At 53.4% G+C, this 20,298-nt stretch overlaps 2 protein-coding genes across 4 annotated transcripts in view; one reads left to right on the top strand and one right to left on the bottom strand.

Moving 5' to 3' along the window:
* The window catches only part of BCL9L (BCL9 like), a 31,172-nt gene extending 27,595 nt beyond the window's left edge, over positions 1-3,577 (top strand). For all 3 annotated transcript variants that reach the window (XM_010334460.3, XM_010334459.3, XM_003923621.4), the window contains one exon: positions 245-3,577. In XM_010334460.3, coding sequence (XP_010332762.3) covers positions 245-1,338 — 1,094 coding nt within the window. In that variant the 3' untranslated portion in view covers positions 1,339-3,577. The remainder of the gene's footprint in view (positions 1-244) is intronic.
* On the bottom strand, positions 1,956-16,306 carry CXCR5 (C-X-C motif chemokine receptor 5). The gene is made up of 2 exons (XM_003923622.3): positions 15,962-16,306; positions 1,956-6,125 (listed from the first exon to the last, which is right to left on the bottom strand). The coding sequence occupies exons 1-2, from the start codon at positions 16,010-16,012 to the stop codon at positions 5,058-5,060; spliced, it is 1,119 nt and encodes a 372-aa protein (XP_003923671.1). The 5' UTR covers positions 16,013-16,306; the 3' UTR covers positions 1,956-5,057.
* Between the last annotated feature and the right edge of the window lie 3,992 nt (positions 16,307-20,298).

The following is a 20,298-nucleotide window of genomic DNA, read 5'->3' as shown; positions in this document are numbered from 1 at the left end:
CCAGCCCAGAGCACTCGAATGGTCTTTCCAACACTTGATGGCATGTCTGTGGAGGACTGGGCCAGAACTTAGTCTCTTGGCTTCTAGCTTCAATGCCTCTAGTCCCTTCCTTCCCAGCCAGGGGAAGCCAGTGGGAAAGCTCCAAGCCCTGGCACCACCTGGCTGCAGACTGGGGAAGGCCTGAGCCCTGCATCCTCCCCCAGCTGGGGGCACCATGCCTGACCCTCTCCTCTATTCCCTACAGGGATCAACAACAGCCAGCCCAGCCAGATGCACCTGAACTCAGCTGCTGCCCAGAGCCCCATGGGCATGAACCTGCCAGGCCAGCAGCCCCTGTCCCATGAGCCCCCACCTGCCATGCTGCCCTCCCCCACGCCTCTGGGCTCCAACATTCCATTGCACCCCAATGCACAGGGGACAGGAGGGCCCCCTCAAAACTCCATGATGATGGCCCCAGGGGGCCCCGACTCCCTGACTGCCCCCTGCGGCCCGGTGCCCAGCTCCTCCCAGATGATGCCCTTTCCCCCTCGGCTGCAGCAGCCCCATGGTGCCATGGCCCCCACTGGGGGTGGGGGTGGGGGGCCTGGCCTGCAACAGCACTATCCGTCAGGCATGCCCCTGCCCCCCGAGGACCTGCCCAACCAGCCACCAGGCCCCATGCCGCCCCAGCAGCACCTGATGGGCAAAGGCATGGCTGGGCGCATGGGCGACGCATACCCACCGGGCGTGCTCCCTGGGGTGGCATCAGTGTTGAACGACCCCGAGCTGAGCGAGGTGATCCGGCCCACCCCAACGGGGATCCCCGAGTTCGACTTGTCGAGGATCATCCCCTCTGAGAAGCCAAGCAGCACCCTCCAGTACTTCCCCAAGAGCGAGAACCAGCCCCCCAAGGCTCAGCCCCCGAATCTGCATCTCATGAACCTGCAGAACATGATGGCGGAGCAGACTCCCTCTCGGCCCCCCAACCTCCCAGGCCAGCAGGGTGTCCAGCGGGGGCTCAACATGTCCATGTGCCACCCCGGACAGATGTCCTTGCTGGGCAGGACAGGCGTGCCCCCACAGCAAGGCATGGTGCCCCATGGCCTGCACCAGGGGGTCATGTCCCCTCCACAAGGCCTCATGACCCAGCAGAATTTCATGCTGATGAAGCAGCGGGGCGTGGGGGGCGAGGTCTACAGCCAGCCTCCCCACATGCTGTCCCCGCAGGGCTCCCTCATGGGCCCCCCACCCCAGCAGAACCTCATGGTGTCCCACCCCCTTCGGCAGCGCAGTGTGTCCCTGGACAGCCAGATGGGCTACCTCCCGGCACCAGGCGGCATGGCCAACCTGCCCTTCTAGAAGTCACTGCTGGGGCTGGAGCCGGGGCAATGTTGCAAATACGATAACCTTAACAAAGTTCTTCCCCTCAGTGTTGGGATGGCCTGGGTCTCGGGGTGGGGTGGAGGGGGTGGGAGGGGGCTTGTGTGGGGAGTGGCATTTGTGGAAACCAGATGTGCTGGCAGCTTAGGGGGAAGTGGCAGAGTGGGGTGGGGGATTTTGGCTTGGGGTTGGTTCCATTGCGGCCACCAGGACTGCCCCTCCCCTACTCCCAGTTCCTATGGAGCCTCTCTATTTTACCTCTTTTCCTGCACCCACCACGCCCACTTCAGCTATGCTTCTGGAGTCCTGGATGGGATCTGGGGGGACAGAGGAAGGAGAGGTCAGGTCTCCCCCAGCCCCTTCTGCTCCTGTCTCCTCGTGTCTGCGTTGCTGGAGCTCCACCTCCCTCTCGGTTTCTCTGCACCCACCTGTTTTCCTTCTGTCTTTACCTGCGTCGTATCCTTTCCCTGCTGATGTGGCTGACCCCTCTCCCACCCCTCCCTGCAGGCGGCTGGCCAGGTGGGCAGGTGCCAGCTGGAGCTGTAAATAGAGCGCTGCGCTTTTGTGCCGGTTTGTGCGTGTGCTGTATTTCTGTGTTTTGATAGAAGTCACACAAAAAAAAAAAAGGATAAAAGAAACCTTTCCCCCTTCTTCAAGTTACTACTCCCTCCATTCCCCTGGACCCAGGGACATGCAGCCCTACACGGCCACCCAGTGTTTGCAGTGTCTGAGTCCTTAAGGGATACCATTCCTGTCCCCTCCCCAAATGGTAAAATGACGAAATGCCCCACTCCTAAACTGAGGTCAGACCACCTAGGCTTCCACCTGGTGAGCCCTAGCAGGGCTGAGACCCCCAGGGCGGCAGCCTGTCTGCTGCTGAGAGATTCAGGGAGAACACGTGCGTGTGCACGCTGTTTGCCCACACCGGTGACACGGGGCCCTGGCTTCCCACTTTGGATGCCTGGGTGTCCTCTGCTGCTACATCTTAGCCAGAACTTGAAGTCTTTTGTCCCAGTCTGGGATGAAGGAAAGGAGGAAGAGGCGGTGGCTGTGTGGCCCCCGTGAGTGGAGCCATGGAAGGGTGGCATGGTGCCGCTGGGGCCTGTGGCTGCAGTAGCCCTGGGCCAGTAACCTCCAGGGCCCTGACACTTCCAGAGGCTGCCACCTACTTCTTATCAAAGAAGGGGGAACCGTTAGTTTGAGTCAGTCCACCTCCCCTCCAGCCTCCACCCCCGAGAATGGAATCGGGAGAACAGCATCCCGCCACCTCCTCTCTGCCTGCCCACTCACCGACGAGGTTGTCCCTCTGCCCAGGGCTCAGGGCCATGTACCAGACCTGTCTGTGCCCACCCAGGCACAGCCACTGCCTCCCCCTCGGCTCCCTGCTCTTCCCCAGAAGAGTCCCCTGTCCGCCTCTGGTCAGAGCTGAAGCCATATACGACTGGGTGTTTGTCCCCTACTTTGGCCCCAGGAGTAAAAAACTTCTTTTCTTACTTCCTTTCCTGTCTCAGGAGGAGGCTGGGCAGTTCCCTGGCTGTGCCCCACCTCCAGGGCCAAGGGGCCGTTCTAGACAGGGTGTCTTCTACCAGGACCCATCCCTAGCCTTCCTAGCCTGGAGGGCCTGGTCTCGCACTGGCAGCTGTAATACAAAGGGAACTCGCCCCACTCCTCCCAGCCTGGTGCTGTCCTCTGGGTCCGCCATCGGCCAGGTCCAGCGCTTCCTCTGGGGCTGACAACAGGCCCCTGACTCCCCCCAGCCACCTCCCAGGGGCCATGGCCAGGGCCTCTGTGTTTAGGGGGGCACCTGCCCTTCATCCTGCCAGGCGCTTTTTGCCCACCCTGCCTCAGCCTGGGCCCTGTGCCCTTGAGCCCTCTACCCCTGGCCCAAGACCCCCCAAACTGTCTGACTCTGTGTTTCCTGCCCTGAGGAGAGAGGGGTGAGATTGCAGCAGGCCCAGTGCCCTCTCCGTCCCCTCTTCTCCCACCCGCGCCACAGGCCAGCCTACTTCCCTCCATCCATGGCCATACCCCCAGCCATTTTGTACCATTATATAAATATATATATAAATATAAATATATAAATACAATATGTGAAGACATCTTCTTGGTTTTTATTTTGAAACAATTTTTAGGCTTGTTCCGGGGGTCTCTGTGCTGCCTGTACTGTATTGACCTGTTTTATAGGTGCCTTTTTATTAAAAAGAAAATTCAAAATCCAGCCTCTTGCCTCTTTGCCTCTGCTTCAGACTCCTCCATTGATTGCCCAGCTTGCTAGGAGATACTCAGAGGAAAAAAGGGGCATCCCAGGGCTTCCTCGTTGTTCCTCGATGAAGACACTCTCCCCTGGGCCAGCTGTGATTTCCCCAGTGGGGCCTCCCAAGGAGCTTGGCTGCTGGGCTTGAGTGGGACGAGTGCAGGGGTCCCTGGTCCCTGGCTCCACACTATCCGAGGCTGGGGAGGCAGGAGGGAGCACCCAGAACTGCCAGCTAGTCGGGCCTCCCACACCCCAGGTGAGCAAACAAGCACAGAGCAGCTTCCTGCGGTTCCATCTGAGTGACATCCTCACCGGGGCAGGGCCCGGCTTCCTGGGGCCTGGGGACTTCCCTGCCCCAGTCTGTTTTACTTCCCTGCCTAGGGTGATGCCACAGAGGGGCTGGTTGAGATGACTCCCACAGGCCCCCTCCAGGCAGCCTTTCTCCATTCAGACTCTGAGTTTCCTCGGGCCTGTAGCTTGTGAGAAGGGAGTAGGGAGGGGACAAGGCAGCCTCCTTCACCATCAGTGTCCACAATCCCCCATCCCTGGACCCAGCCACCACAGGAGCTCTCCACCCCACTCCGTGTCCCCTGGCGGAGGGGATGGCCAAATTTGATTGATCCATGTCCCTCCTTGGGGTTGGGGAAGAAGGCTCTTTCCTTCCCTCTGTTGGGCTTATCTCTTGCTGCTCAGCCTCTGAGCTTCCTCAGGTCACTGCTGGCCTCCAAGGGCACCTAGAGTCAGCCCTGCCTGCAGACCACCCAGGACCCAGTGACCTGGGGTGGACCCCGTGCTGTTTCTGTCAGAGCCAGGGGCAGCTACCTGAACACAACCAGTCTGAGCTTCCTGCTTGGTCAAGATGGCTTCAGGCTTGGGGGCCTGGCAGAATGTCTGCGTTATGTGTGTTTTTAGGGACTGAAATGTCTGAGGGCCACACTCTGCTGCCAGCTGGCCTTTCCTCAGTTTGAACCTCCACTCATCCCCTGGTGCTCAGCTTCTCCTGGCTTTGTTTGGCAGGTGGGTAGGAAGAGAGAGGGGAAGCAGTGGAGGTCAGCAGCCCCTAAGCCGGTGGAGTGTGTTCTGGGAGGGACCAGCGCTGTTCCTTGGCAAGGGCGGAAGTAGAAGTTGTTTCCTGAGCTTCGGATGATTACGATGGGAGGTGTGTGGGGTTCTCTCAGCCTAAGGGGGCACAGGTGGGTAGAGACAGCCTTCACTGTGCCTTTGGGCTGCTTTCTGCTCCCTGAGCTCCAGCCTAGCCCCAGGGCTGGCAGAAGAGCTGGCAGGGATGTCCTAGAAATGGAGGTTGGTTCCTCTAGCTACCCCAACTGAGGACACTCCTAGGTGAGCCACGGTGAGCCCTTAAGATCTCAGCTCCTGTTAGAAGGCGCATCCAGCATCACTGCATGCCCCAAGGAAAAGCAGCAATAAAGGGGGACACTGGGATCTAGAAAGTGGTGAGGGAGGTGGCATTCTCTGACTCAGAGAGACTGCTCCTGCGCCAGCTAGGGAAGAGCTGGCACAGGGAGGCAGGGCCAGTACAGCCCAGCTTGGTCAGGAGCCGCGACAAGTCACTGCGGAACTTCACGCCAGCGAAAGTGTAGAGCATGGGGTTGAGGCAGCAGTGGGCCAGGCCCAGGAACTCGCACACAGTGATGGCCGCAGGGAGAGAGCCGTTCAGCTCGCAGCTATTGTCCATGGCCTTCAGCCTCGCCAGGGTGTCCAGGAAGATGACAATATGGTAGGGTGACCAGCAGAGGAAGAAGATGCTCGTCACCAGGATGGCCACCCTGACTGCCTTCTGCCGCTGAGGGCGCCGCTGGGCCTGGCGCAACCTGTGCACCACCCCCACGTAGCACCAGCCCATCACTAGCATCGGCAGCAGGAATCCCGCCACGTGGTAGAGGAAGCGGGAGGTGAACCAGGCATGCGTTTCGGCTTGGCTCTCTTGGGAGAAGGTACAGTGTGGCAGGGAGTTGTTGTGATAGGGCTGGCTGACTTTGGCAAAGAGAATCTCTGGGAAGGCAAGGAGGAAGGCCGTCAGCCAGATGGTGGCGCAGGTGATGTGGATGGAGAGAAGGCGGCGGTGGCGGTAGGCGTGGACAGCGTGGACAATGGCCAGGTAGCGGTCCACAGCGATGCAGGCCAGGAGCAGGCTGCTGCAGTAGAAGTTGATCTTGTGCAGGGCAATCACAGTTTTGCAGAGGAAGGTCCCTAGGACCCAGCCCACAGAGCCCTCAGCCACGGCAAAGGGCAAGATGAAGACCAGTAGGAGGTCGGCCACAGCCAGGTGGAACAGGAAGGTCTCGGTGGAGCTTCGTGTCTGCCGGTGCCGCTCCAGGATCACCAGCACCAGGACATTGCCGATCACGCCCAGGAGGAAGATGAGGCTGTAGGCCACGGGCACGAACACGGCCTTGAAGGAGGTCATGAGGGTCCCCTCTGCGACGGGGCAGAGGTGATTTTCCACCGGGGAGGTGTCGTTATAGTTGTCAAATTTGTCCAATTCCCATAGCTGCAAGGGCAAGGAGACAGGAGGGTGAGGAGCTGAGGACCTGTCTTTCCTCTCTGAGAGGAACCCTAGCTCTCTTGGAGGTTTTCCTACATAGGGCCCGCTGACCAAATGCCAATGTCAAGTTTCAAATTTGTTTCTTTTTTTTTTTTTGGAGACCAAGTTTCGCTCTTGTTGCCCAGGCTGGGGTGCAATGGCATGATCTCGGCTCACTACAACCTCCACCTCCCGGGTTCAAGCAATTCTTCTGCCTCAGCCTCCCAAGTAGCTGGGATTACACGCGTGCACCACCATGCCCAGCTAATTTTTTATATTTAGTAGAGACGGGGTTTCTCCGTGTTGGTCAGGCTGGTCTCAAACTCCTGAGATCCACCCACCTCAGCCTCCCAAAGTGCTGGGATTACAGGTGTGAGCCACCCGCCCAGTCTCAAGTTTTGAATTTCAATTCTGAACAAATCACTTTGTCTTTTCCAGCTTCAATTTTTTGCCTATCAAAGGGAAGCGTTCTTTAGTGTCATAGTGCAGATGAAGAGGGGAGTGTGGAGTGGCCATGTTTTCTAAGTGCTGAAGGGCTTGCCCCATAAGTCAGCTTGTGTTTTTGGGTTCTCACGTACGGAAGCCTGTGGTCTTAGGGGCTGGAGTCGCAGGACTTCAATTTGGGGAATGGACCTGGTTGGTACAAGGAGCCATCCGTTCCAGTTCTTAGCAACTTAGCATCGTGCTGGGGTCTGGGGGCAGGCGGGTATGGGCTCCCTCTTCATGGGTCTCCCTGTTCCTGACTGTCTCCCTGTTCCTATCTCCCTTATCACTGAAATGGCAGTAATAGCCTCCCATCTGGTTCAGTATGCACAACCCACTCAAGGTATGTAATATTATTCGTGTTTCACAGATGTGTCTTGCTAAAGATCAGGTTTGTGTGGACCGATGTTCAGCTACTTCCAAAGCCAGTACTTCCCACTGAGCAACCCTGCCTGGGCTTCCTTCTAGAGGCAGCAGATGCAGGCTCCCTGCTACTTCCCGTCACTGGCAACCTCCCTGCAGCTAGGAGCACTCAGAAGCAGAAAGCCCAGAGGCAGAGAGAGGCAGGAGAAAGTGAGGGAGACACGGAGACCGGAGAGACCGGCAGGAGAGAAGGAGAGAGCCTGCTCCAAGTGCGGGGGCGTGCCCATGATGTCTCCGGAAGTTCCCTCCTCCCCATTCTCCTCCTCCTCTCCCCATCACGCCCCCCCATCACCCCAGCACTCAGGTTGTTTACCCAGCTAACCACAAAGGAAGACATGTGCCTGTTTTCACACCTTTCACTCACAGCTGTCCCCTGCACCTGTTCCTCCTCACTTCCCAGCTCTCCTCTTCCCACCCTCCTTACCCAAGCCCCTCCCCAGGCAATTCAAAACCAATTACAATCAACCTATGTGGGTTCAAAAAGGCAATTCTATAAATGATGAGCCCCAGGGAGGCAGAGGATGGGATGGGGTACTCTGTCTCCCAGGCTCTGGCTGGCTTAATGCTGCCCCCCTTTTAGGAACCAAGGAATTTGGGGCTATAGTGAACTATGATCATGCCACTATGCTCTAGCCTGGCAACAGAGCAAGATCCAGTCTCAAAAAAAAAAAAAAAAAAAAAAAAAAAAAAAGATTGGAGTAAGCCAAACGTAGTGGCCTTCACACATTGCTAAATTTCAGAACTGCTGGGCACAGCGGTCATGTCTGTAATTCTAGCACTTTGGGAGGTTTAGGTGAGGGGATTGCTTGAAGCCAGGAGTTCAAGACCAACCTGGGAAACATAGCAAGATCCCATCTCTTCAAAACAATTAAAAAAAAATAAAGTAAATTTTAGAACTAATTTCAGAATATCACAAACAAAAGCAAAGGTGTGTGTTTCTCCCCCAAACACACACCTTTGCTTTTGTTTCTGGATCAATAATGTCTTGCTATGTTGCCCAGGCTGGAGAGCGGTGGCTATTAATAGGTGTGGTCACAGCACACTACAGCCTCGACCTCTTGGGCTCAAGTGATCCGCCTGCCTCAGCCTCCTGGGTAGCCGAAACTGCAGGTGTGTGCCAACAGTGCCCAGCTCCATGGATTTTCTTTAGAGTACCCATGACTGTGTGTGTGCCACAGGGTTCCCCTGGGGTGGGGAGTGGTGTTGGGGCTCCAGGCTCCCCTCTTTGCCTTTAAACTAGAGCTCTCCACTTTTGACTTGTGGTGTTTCACACGTAAGCTTTTGTTGAAAAAAAAAAAAAAATGGTTCTACTTTCATTTGAAAACCATGGACCCATGGCCGGGCGCGGTGGCTCAAGCCTGTAATCCCAGCACTTTGGGAGGCCGAGGCGGGTGGATCACGAGGTCGAGAGATCGAGACCATCCCGGTCAACATGGTGAAACCCCGTCTCTACTAAAAATACAAAAAATTAGCTGGGCATGGTGGCTCGTGCCTGTAATCCCAGCTACTCAGGAGGCTGAGGCAGGAGAATTGCCTGAACCCAGGAGGCGGAGGTTGCGGTGAGCTGAGATCGCGTCATTGCACTCCAGGCTGGGTAACAAGAGCGAAACTCCGTCTTAAAAAAAAAAAAAAGAATACCATGGACCTGTGGGATGAAGTCTAACCTCCCAACAGAGCCTTTATGCTCCTCCCAAATGTATATTCCTCTGACCTTTCAAACTTTGTCTTCCATTAATATATTATTGCTCTAGGCCACCCCCAAGCCTGTCCCCCAACACCCCAACACATTCCTGTCTCCAAACCTCTACTTGGCCTTTTCCTTCTGCCTAGCCAGACTTTCTGCCCAAGTTTGCCTATCTAATCTCTACCCTTCCTCCAAAGCTGAATTCAATCCCATCTTCCTACATCCTTCCCGGCTCCCCACTTGAAATTCTCCCTTCTCCTTATGATGCATGTGCATTTATTACAGCACTCAGGGTTGGGATGACCACTTTCTAACCAGATGGCAAGGTCCTGGAAGCAGACCTTCTGTGTCGCCCTCCCAAGGCCATGTGTTTTACGTAGGACAGATGTGTGTTGACCCGCTCTGAAAGCAGTTTCCTAGAGAGGGCCAGGAGCCTTTATAACTGAGACTTAGGTAGGTGCCTTCTCAGGGACTCACTCCGTAAATTTCTGCATTCTGCCTTCTCCCAATAACCTGGACGGCCTGGATTCTAGATCCTATCTTGTGTTCTCTCTCCCTACTGGGAGCTATTTCCAATATTGTCATTGAGCACACCCGCTTGACTAATAGTGGCATTCAGCAGTCTTCATGCAGAGCCAAGCCTTTCAGACAGAGGGAGGAGAGAAGCATGGCCTGGGGTGGACAGCAGGCTGGACTCCACCTACCTTGGCTGTGCCTGGGGAAGGCTTAGGTCCAGCCAACCTATCTGACCCAGAAAGCCCTGGGTTTCTGGGCTCGCCCTCCAAAGCCTCCAGGCTGACTGGGTTATTGCTCATCTAAAGTCAATGCAGGCCGGGTGTGGTGGCTCATACCTGTAATCCCAGCACTTTGGGAGGCCAAGGCCGGCTGATCACGAGGTCAGGAGTTTGAGACCAGACTGACCAACGTGGTGAAATCCCATCTCTGCCAAAAATACAAAAATTATAGGCATGGTGGCTCATGCCTGTAACCCCAGCCACTTGGGAGGCCGAGGCAGGAGAATCGCTTGAACCTGGGAGGCAGAGGTTGCAGTGACCTGAGATCACGCCACCGCACTCCAGCCTGGGTGACAGAGAGAGATTCCGTCTCAAAAAATCAAAATAAAAAAATAAAGTCAATGCAGTGAGAACCAGGTTTAAGGGGGGTGGGAGGGGTCTGTCTCTTCCTGCTTGCCAAGAGGCATTTGCTTGGCAGTGTTCAGAGGGGGAAGATGGGAGGAAGCTGGTTTGAGGGGTGCTGGGAACCGGCAGCACATCTCAGCAGGAGGTGTCAAACAGACATTTTTGGGGGTTCGGGAGTGGCACATGTTAAAGCCACTTCCCACACACGATTTCTAGCTCCCCCAGTCTCCCCCAAACTATGGAGCAAGGCAATAAAGCAAGGTTGGCTCTGGCCTCATAGGAAGTTGAGGAATCAGGAATCCTGAACACCATGGGGCATGCGGTGCTGAAGGAAGCCCTCCAAGACCCACGCCCACAGGGAGCACAGGGCAGACCATTTGCATGAGCAGTGTTCCCATTCTTTGACATGAAAAGCTGCAGAAACCCAAGGCCCTCATGCACACACTCTGACAGCAACACACACCTTGCATAGACACAGGTGCCAAGATGGGCCACACCAGCATGTGGCATCGACAGTCACCCAGCAGACAACAGCCGGGTCATAGCCCATGGGCCTCATGCCCCCAAGAAGGGAAGAAACACAATGACCAAATGAGGCTGAGTGGGGAGCTAGAATCTAGTTAGAAAATCGCTGTGGGCACTGGGGAGGAGAAGGGGCGGTAAGACTGTCCTAGTATTGAGCGGAGTAGCGGGAGGTGGGGGTGTAAAGAGATGCAAAGCGCTTGGCCTGCAGTGGGGCCCATAATGTTACCCTTCTCCTTCCTCCACTGCAGGGCACAGGCTCCTCCCTGGATAATTAAGTTCCCCAAGCCCCACCTGACTTCTCCAAATAATGAGGCTGCCCAACTGCCCAGCACTGGCCAGCGCGAAGCTCAGCGCACATTTGCTAATGGGGATTCTACGTCAGCGGGTGCATTGGGCAGGGGTGTCTAGCATGCCTCAGGGATCTATCCCAGGTCCCCTCCTCTTCAGCACTCTCAACTCAGCTTTGGGGGCACACTCGGGCAACGAAGAGGTCTTTACAAGCTGGAACCACGGGCCCAACCTAACTAGATGAAATTGCATGGGGAAAAATATACAAACCAGGACTCAGGTTTCAAACATTACCCATCCAGGGATAAGTTAGGGAAGACCAGGTAATGACAGTTCGTGAGAAAAACTTGGGAATTTGTTGCCTATAAGCTTAAGATGAGTCATGGGGGTGATGTGGCCACCAGAAGGGCCACTGTTACCTTCACCTAGATGAACAGAAGCCTGTAAGTGGGCAGGTGACACCAGCCCAGTTTGGTTGGTCTGGACAAGGGTGACCACTTCGTTGAGGGGCTTGGAAAACCCTGCCCGTGGAGGAAGTTTTTAGGTACTAGGGGTGTAGTGTCTAGAACAGGGAAGACTTGAGTCCGTGAGGGCTGATGTCAAGGATTGGAAAGAAGACCCATGGGCATGAAGGCGGCGATGGACTTATGCTGTGAGCTTCCAGGGGCAGTCCAGAAAGAGTGGGCAGAAGCTGAGGGGATGGTGTTTCAGTCAAACGAGAGAGAATTTCCTAACAGGCAGAACCGTCCAGCCATGAGATGGGACCCTTGGGAAGGAGAGGAACGTTTGAGCCCAAGTGTGTGGGAGGAGATTCCTGCCCTGGGAAGAAGGAGGATGGACTCTGCCTTCAAATGCCCCTGGCTCCCACTCCCAGATCCTCTGTCCGTCCTGTCCTGCCTGGGGCTGAGCTGGTTCTCAGCATGATCTCCATTTAGCTCAGGGGCCAGAGCCTTTGCTTTTCTAGTCCATCATGCCGCCAATGAATGCCCCAGCATGACCTTGCTTCTCAGCCCTGAGGAGGGGGCAGGGCTGCCTGCATGCATGGCTCACTCAGGCTGAACCCCAGGACTCCTAGGCCTGAGTCATGCTGGCCGAGGGAGTTGTCTGCACACAGATGTCAGTCATTGCTCTGACCAGGGGGAGCACACAAGCTCCATCTCCTTTGATGGGCCTGCGTGGATATTCCCAGCCGAGAATCAGGAGCTGTGAGTAGGGCCGGCCAGGGCATCACTCATTCCAGCCTTCAGCGGCCTAAGGGGTGTGGGGTCTGGAGGAGGGAGACTGGGCTGTGGTGAAGGTGTAGGTTTGTACCCGTATCCCCTCTTTCTTCAGAAGGCCCGCAGCCTCTAAAGACCATCTAAGACTGGCTTGCCATTTGTCACATCTCCTTTTCCCCACCCACAGCCTTCAGGGACAAGCCTGCGAGATTCCTCTTCAATCTCTATCCACGAGTTTTGGCCATTAGAAGCAGGTACTGCTCTGGGTGTGGTTTTAGGGGAAGAGGTTAAGCTACTCCAAACCTCTGCAGCAAGGCTTCAGGGTTAAAGGGGCCCCACCTGGCACCCCAGCGTCTCTTTGTCCTTTAGGTACAGAGTCACACAGTCCAAGGCACAAGTAGACAGGCCTCCCAGGCGTGTGTGGCAGCCTCTTGAACCATCTCCTGCGTTGGAAATATTTTGCCCCGTCACTCCTGGAAGAATTCTCATTCTTGTGTCCTGATTCTCAGGTCCACATGCATGGCCACTGTTTATGCTGTTCAGCCAAAGGAGTGGGATCAGCTGCCACCTGCATCCCTAGGGAAGGCAAGAACTCCTGACAGAGACTCGGCAGCCTGTATGCCTGAACCCAGATTCACTTCGACCCTGACTCATCCTCAGCATGGCCTTGGGGCTCTCCCTCATCTCTGACCCCTCCAACCACACCCCCAGTTGGGGCCTCCTCCACCGGGGTTCCTCTGGGACTTTTGACCTGGTTCGGGGGGTGGAGAACCTCCCTTCCTCCCAGATGAAGCCCAGAAACAGCCTGAGCTGGTTTTGGTTCCTCTTCTTCACACCTCCATGGTGAAATGAGATGGTCCATGTGGACGGGCTGTGTAGCCTGCGACGCTCCGGTCACACTGAAGGCATGGTGTGTGGCGATCATCTATGGAGAGGGGGCATAAAGCCAGCTCTGGAGCTTGGGCCAGCCTCACCCTGCGCTATAGCAGCTTCCCCTCCTGGCTGGTATGCAGGGTGGGGCTGGAGGTGTGCTTTATGACCAGGCTCTGTGGGTGTCCTAGCCCAGGCCCTGGTTCTGTTGGGGGGAGGCTCTCAGATCAAGGTTCCCATAGACAGGATCTGCTCTAGGTCTGCCTGGATCTGCCTTTCCAGCAGGATGGGTCCCCGGAATGCCCAGAACCTGGAATCTTCTTGTTTCTGGTTCTTAGCCATCTAGATTTTTTCCTATTTGGACCATTCATTCATGAGAATTAGCAGCCCCTTTTCTCCAGCACCCCTGGCCCCTGACCTGAAGAAGTGGACATTGTAAGCAGCTAGAGTTGGTCTTCAAATTACAGAGGACAAATAGAATACAGAATGACCAACCTGGCTTATGGCCAGGCACTCCCACTTTCTTTTTTTTTTTTCTGGCAAGTTTGTATAATCAAAAACCCCCATTTCTTTTTTTTTTTTTTTTTTTTTTTTGAGACGGAGTTTCGCTCTTGTTACCCAGGCTGGAGTGCAATGGCGCAATCTTGGCTCACCGCAACCTCCGCCTCCCGGGTTCAGGCAATTCTCCTGCCTCAGCCTCCTGAGTAGCTGGGATTACAGGCACACGCCACCATGCCCAGCTAATTTTTTGTATTTTTCGTAGAGACGGGGTTTCACCATGTTGACCAGGATGGTCCCGATCTCTCGACCTCGTGATCCACACGCCTCGGCCTCCCAAAGTGCTGGGATTACAGGCTTGAGCCACCGTGCCCGGCCTAAAAAACCCCCATTTCTTAACCCAACATTAAAATGTAAAACCCAGTGTTCAAGGAATGTGAACCAGTACTTGGTATGGGCAAGGACAAGGAGGAGAATAGGAAGCAGAAGGAATAGAGAAGAATCTACACTAACTCCAGAGGGAAATGGTCAGCTCAGACTGTTACTGCATCACAAATCAATAAATATTTATTGAGAAGCTACTACATTCAAGATTCTCTTGCCTGTACTGCTAACCCCAAGGTTTTTGTGCTGCGACACTGAGGGACAGTCTGCCAAGGCTGCTCACGGCCCTTCAGTGAGTGGGTGGGGGTGGAGAAGAGGGTCAGTGTTCTGAGAGGACAATGACCCCGAGACAGAATATGTAGGAGGTCCGTGAAGTGGGGACGAGGCGGTGGTGGCTAGCTGAAGAGCTCCAGAGCTCAGATAGTTCTAGAACTCCTGGGCTCCTGGCTAGACCTGAGTGAGGGATCCAGACATTTGAATGCCTGGCTGAGGATCACTCATTTGAGGTGTGACATGAAACAAGTCACTAGGTCTTTTTCCCCCAGATATAGGTTTTCTTGGGACATAACCTGCTGCCCCTGCCCCCTGCCACCACCTGTCTCTAGTAGGTCACTCAGTGAGGCGAGGCGCGCAGTTAGAGGAAACTCTTAGGTTTCTCAGAAGCCAGGACCAGCCAGGTCTCCAGCTGGTTACTAAGATATCCAACTGGGTCAGGGCTCGTGGTCAGTTTGAAGCTGCAGGAGAGGAAGACACCCAGTAACCTAATCAGGTGAGGCCAGCGACTGTGCCCGGGGGCCAGGGTGGGAGCACATTGCTCCTTTGGGGCCGTGGGTTTTTAGTCCGATTTGCAGTATTGCCCAGACTCTGCGATTAGGCTCAGGGCAGCTTCATGGGTGTGCAGCTTGTGCAGTCAGTCACACAGGGGCTGCAGCTAGCAGGACCCCCGACTTGGTTTAGTGCTCTGCTGTTGCCTTCTTGATCTTTTTAACAATTTTTCAACAAGGGGCCCCACGTTTGCATTTTGCACTGGGTCCCGCAAATTATGCATCAGGTTCTGATTAGATGAATGGTCCGGCTCTGATTCCACCTGTGGTTTGTATTCCAGAGGCCAGGCTTTGGGTAGCTAGCCCTTCTGCTAACTTTCTCCCCGTGTCTTATACTTCCCAGCCTTGGGATGTGGGCAAGCCAGAGGCAGGCTTCTCCAAGCAAGTCTGGGAACACGGTTGGTGTTCCACTCCAGCTGGGGGAGCAGGAGGGAGTCAGACAACATCTCAGGGTAAGTTTGGGCCAGGAGAGTTGGTAGGAGCCAGAGTTTGGTTCCTTCATGATCTAACCCAGAATGCAGCTCTGAGACAAGACCTTTCCCCGGGGGGAGAAAAGACCGTGAAGAAGTTTCCAAGAAACCTTGCAACCAGCCTCTGCCGACGGCCCTGTGTTTCTCTGGCTGAGCTGCTCCACATACACACGTCTTTTGGAAGTCCAGTGACAACCAAGTCAACTGTACCACTACGCTTCACTGGAGAGACTTGAGTGGCGGCAGTGTGGTGCTGGGGACCATTTTCTTAGCCCACCCAAGAAACCCTTCCAAGAATATCTTATCTCTAGAGATTCTACAAGTTCTAAGACATTTTTCAGATTAACGGTTTTCTCAAGCGCTCCCTGACTCCAGCCTGCTGGGATCCTCTTCCTTGCTACCATCTGGTCTCACACTTCCTCCGTTTAGCATATACTTGTTGTCTAATAGCTTCCAGTGAGTGACTTTTTTCCTCTGGCCAAAGTGGAAGCTATTTGAGGGCAAAGACCAGATCCTCAACTTTTCTACCCAACACAGAAGGTAGTTCCCTGATGATATAATCACATGGCGAGAGATGAACAGCTATGCGTTGATTGACTGATTAGCAATGCCAGCCTCCTTTCGGTAAGAAAACCTCCAAAGTACTTTCCTGTCTAGTCCCATATTCCGACCCTAAGCAAATAGGAGAGAAAGAATGGAGAGGTGAAGTATGCTGTTCCCGGTCACATAGCAACTCAGGGGAGGATGCAGGGCCTGAACCCATGTCTTCCAGGTTCCTCTAAAAGATGTCTACCAAGGGCAGCACCTCTCCTTATCTGCTTCTTCTACAGAATGGAAAATAAACTCTTAAAGGGCAGGAGCTGACAGACCTGTCAAGAGTCCACAAATCCACAGTGGGAGGGGATTCCCAAGCTGTCCCTTCTCCCTGGGACTTTGGCACAGGATATTAGAATTCCAGGCAGGGCCTGGGCGACAGGAAGCTACCTGTGTCTACTCACCAGGCCCTCCAGTTTCTCGAGGTCCATTTCCAGCATCAGTGGGTAGTTCATGGCTGCGCCGGCCGTGAATCACCAGACTGGTCACTGTCTGATGTCGAGAGGCTCCCCACCAGGTGCCTCTAGAGAGGTGGCTGCCGTCAGCTGCAAATTTAAGCAAATGAGCTGCGCATCGTCTCCTGGGGCGGCTAGGGCCTGCAACCTGCCTCACAACTCATCACTTTTTTTTTTTTCCACTGGGTCTTTTCTGTTTTTTTGAAGATAGGGAAAATCCCCCACAGCATCAGTGCTAGTCAAGCATTTCAGCTTCTTTCCCGGCAACAATCGTGTCAACTGGGGCCGATGACTAGTTTAAAGGCTGCCCTCACTTCTCCTCCCTGTACCCCCAATAAGGGTCTCACGACTTGTAATGAAACCACCATACAAAGTCATCAGGCTGTTAAGGGAAACCCCTGATCCACAGAGAACAGGAGAAGCGCTCTCCCAGCAACCTCTCCTCCAAGCCACCTCCAAACCTTCATCTTCCTCACCACTAGGGTGATCAACCATTCCAGTCTGCCCGGGACTGAAAGTCCCTTGACTTGGGAAACCCCTAAGTCACAGCAAATCAAGGCACTTGGTCAAACTACTTGCCACCATCCTTTTGCCCAGCAGGGACAAAACCCCTTCCCTTCTCAGCTCAAGTTCGGAAAAGATAAGTTAGAAGTTTTCAAAGGGAACAACAGTAAAACAATACTGGAAGACAAAATGAAATCAACTTTGGAAGGCTGAGGCAGGAAGATCACTTGAGGACAGGAGCTGAATACCAGCCTGGGCAATATAGCAAGACCCTGTCTCTAAAAGGAAAAAAAAAAAAAGTGAAATCGCCAAGAAAAGCTTATAGTTACAGTCATTTTCTGACTCAAAAATAATGATGTTCTATCTATAAATTAACTTGGTTGGCTCATAAATTGTTTTTTCTTTTTTAAAAAAAAATATATATATTTTTAAAAAGACAGGTTTCACCATGTTGGTCAGGCTGGTCTTGAAATCCCAACCTCAGATGATCCGTCTGCCTTGGCCTCCAAAGTGCTTGGCTTACAGGCGTGAGCCACCACACCCGGCCAGCTCATAAAGTATTAGGCTAGAGAGGACTTCAGAGATCATCCAGTTTAACCCCCAATTTTTATGTAGGAGGTCCGTGAGGCCAACTTACCAAGGATCCCACAGCTAACCAGTGGCACAGACGGGACTTGAACTCAGGTCTTTTGACTCCATGTTTAGTGTTTTCTCTACTCCATCAGGCTGCCACGCTTGCAGGCTCTCATAACCCCTGTCCTTTCCCTCAACTCTGCCCTGTCTGAGGGCTTCTTCCTTTAAGAAACCCTTGTGTAGATGTTGGTCAATTTCCCCTCCAAGTTTCATCTTTGTGCTTTTTCTTCCAGAAGCGGGCATTTTCACTCTTGGTCTACATTGATGTGAAAGCAATGACTGCAGGCACAGAGACACCGCACACGGTGGCTGTTTCTTGACCCCCACCCCCACCCTTGTTATCACGCTCCCTTCCAGCCAAATCACCCTTTGCTGGGATCCTACCTTTTCCAGTGCCCTCCTTCACCCTCTCCTCCGTATTCATCTTCCCTCTTTCCCCATTTTACACCTTGCTTACAGTCCCCAGGGCATCCCCAACAGATGCATCATTCTTCGGGTTAAACAGCCCGAGGAGTTTTCAGCCTCTGTTGGTGCTATTGGGGTGGTTTCCTCCTCACTCTGCTCCATTCACTGCCTTTAGAGTCTGCTTTCAAGGAGGAAGGCTCTCAGGACAAGGTATCACACTTCTTCTCCAGCACTTCCAGTCCTGAAACCTCCGGGAGGAAGCTGCCCCAAGGTTTTCTATGTCCCAAGCTTACTGGGAACTCATCTTTCTACTTACCCTGTCCTCAACATTCCTGTCCCTCCAATCCCTCAGCACACTCCAATCCCTCAGCCTTGGCCACCCTGGCTAGGGACGCTGATCAGGAAGGAATACAGCATATATCATAGAGGAATTGAAAGGGACTTTGGAAGACTATCCTCAACCACACCCCCACCCCCAGCAAATGCAAGATTCTTGTCACAACTGTCCTTATCAGCGTTAGATAAACATCACTGAAGGTGAGACATTTGCTCCTTTAGATCGTGTTTCAATGGAGGATGGTTTCGTGATTAGAAACCTATTCCTCATGATGAGTCAAAATATGTCTTCCTGTAACTCCTCCCCAGAGGTCCTGGCTGTGCCTTCTGTCTGGACTGTAGCTCCTCTTCCAATAAGCATCCTCCGAAGACAGGCAGCACATCCCGAGAGGCTTCTGTTCCCCAAGACACACTTTCACAGTGTCTTCAGTCATTATTCGAAGTCTTGGTTTCTGGGTTCTTTGTCACCTTGTTTTTTGACCTCTGGGTGATTTCTTGTCAATGGTCTAGATATTATCTAACTAGGAAAAAATACAGGACTAGATGCATTTCCAAGCTGGGTGTGGTGGCTCATGCCTGTAATCCCAGCACTTTGGGAGGCCAAATGGGAGGATCGTTTGAGCCTAGGAGTTTGAGACTAGACTGGGCAACACGGCAAAAACCCATCTCTACAAAAAATACAAAAATCAGCTGGGTATGGTGGCTCACACCTGTAGTCCCAGCTCTTTGGGAGGCTGAGGTAGGAGGATTGCTTGAGCCCATGAGGTTGAGGTTACAATGAGCTGTGACCACTCTACTGCACTCTAGCCTTGGTAACACTCAAAAAAAAAAAAAAAAAAAAAAGATAAACGATTCCATACTTCTACAACTAGGTAACTATAATACATTTGGACTTTCCTGCGGGCCCCTAGTCCTCTTAATAACATGCCTAATGGATTTCATTTTGAAGGTTCTGGGCCATCGTTGCACCTATAAAGGGAAACTTTTGTGACCCTGATTGTCAACTAGTGATGTGATAACAACATCAATAAGTCATCCTTGGGTCTATCCAAGTCCTGATGGCAAATATTGACAGGGTAAAGCCAAAACCAGAACACTACTTCAAGTCATTAGAGACCTACTATACCCAAAGGTCAGGAAAGACTTCATGGAAGTCTTGGCCACTGAAGGCTTGCGGGGAGTGAAGGCTTGGTGTGCCTGGAGAGGGGGACAGGGTAGAGAGTGTGGGACAGGAAGAAGACTGCTTGGAAAAAATGTGTAGAAAGAATTACCCAGTGCCTGGCCATCATGGGCACTCTGTGTGTGGTGGGTATGGCTATGGCAATGATAATGATGGTGATGAGGAGGAGGAGGAGATAGGGCAGGGGGAGGAGCCAAGGTGATTGGAGCATGTACTGGGCAAGGTGTCGGACCTGCTCTACAGCCTTCTCCTCACCTACTCTTTCCACAGTTCTATGTGTTCCACAAAGTGCTGCAGGCCTAGAAGAAGAGTTTTGGGCCGGGCGTGGTGGCTCACGCCTGTAATCCCAGCACTTTGGGAGGCCGAGGTGGGTGGATCATGAGGTCAGGAGTTCAAGACTAGCCCGGCCAAGATGTCGAAACCCTGTCTCTACTAAAAACAAAAAAAAAAGAAAGAAAAAAAAATTAGCCAAGCATGGTGCCAGGCACCTATAATCCCAGATGCTCAGGAAGCTGAGGCAGGAGAATTGCTTGAACCCAGGAGCAGAGGTTGCAGTGAGCCCAAAATCACACCACCACACTCCAGACTGGGCAACACAATGAGACTCCATCTCAAAAATAAAATAAAATTAAATTAAAAAGAGAAGAGTTTTGGGGGAGGCTCAAGACTACTTCTCAGGTGCGGTAGCAGCAGGCTCTGGCCAGTTTCAGCTATGATGATTGGGGCAGCAGAGAGGTAGCCTAGCAGCTTCTATATGGCTGACCCAGGATTCATAGTCTAGACACATCTGTGACTGTCACCTGAAATCTTTGAATTTTTGGTGCTTCTTGCACTCTTGGCCCATTCAGAGATCTCATCCTTCTCTTCAGATGCTGGACGGACACACTACAGCTTCCCAGGGTCTACTTGTGTTGGCTACTGACCTTTAATAGTCAACTCAGTTTGCCCTAAATGGCAAATACCTCCTGATCATGAGGCTTTTTTTCTTTCTTCTTCTTCTTTTTTTTTTTTTTTTATTTTTTTTTGTTTGAGACAGGATCTCACTTCGTCACCCAGGCTGGAGTGCAGTGGCATGATCATGCCTCAATGCAGCCTCAACCTCCTGAGCTCAAGCCATCTTCCTGCCTCAGCCTCCCAAGCAGCTGGGACTACAGGTACGTGCCACTTCACCTGGCTAATTTTTGCATGTTTTGTCAAGACAGAGTTTCACCATGTTGCCCAGGCTGGT

Source organism: Saimiri boliviensis, chromosome 6, assembly GCF_048565385.1.
Source record: "Saimiri boliviensis isolate mSaiBol1 chromosome 6, mSaiBol1.pri, whole genome shotgun sequence".
NCBI classification, from domain to species: Eukaryota; Metazoa; Chordata; class Mammalia; order Primates; family Cebidae; genus Saimiri; species Saimiri boliviensis.
This window is presented reverse-complemented; position numbering and strand designations above follow the sequence as displayed.

Excerpts from the sequence above, each read along its gene's own strand:
- CXCR5 (XM_003923622.3), bottom strand. The coding sequence starts at position 16,012 with ATGAACTACCCACTGATGCTGGAAATGGACCTCGAGAAACTGGAGGGC. Across the intron at positions 6,126-15,961 it reads TCGAGAAACTGGAGGGCCTG|CTATGGGAATTGGACAAATT; the intron begins GTGAGTAGACAC and ends TTGCCCTTGCAG.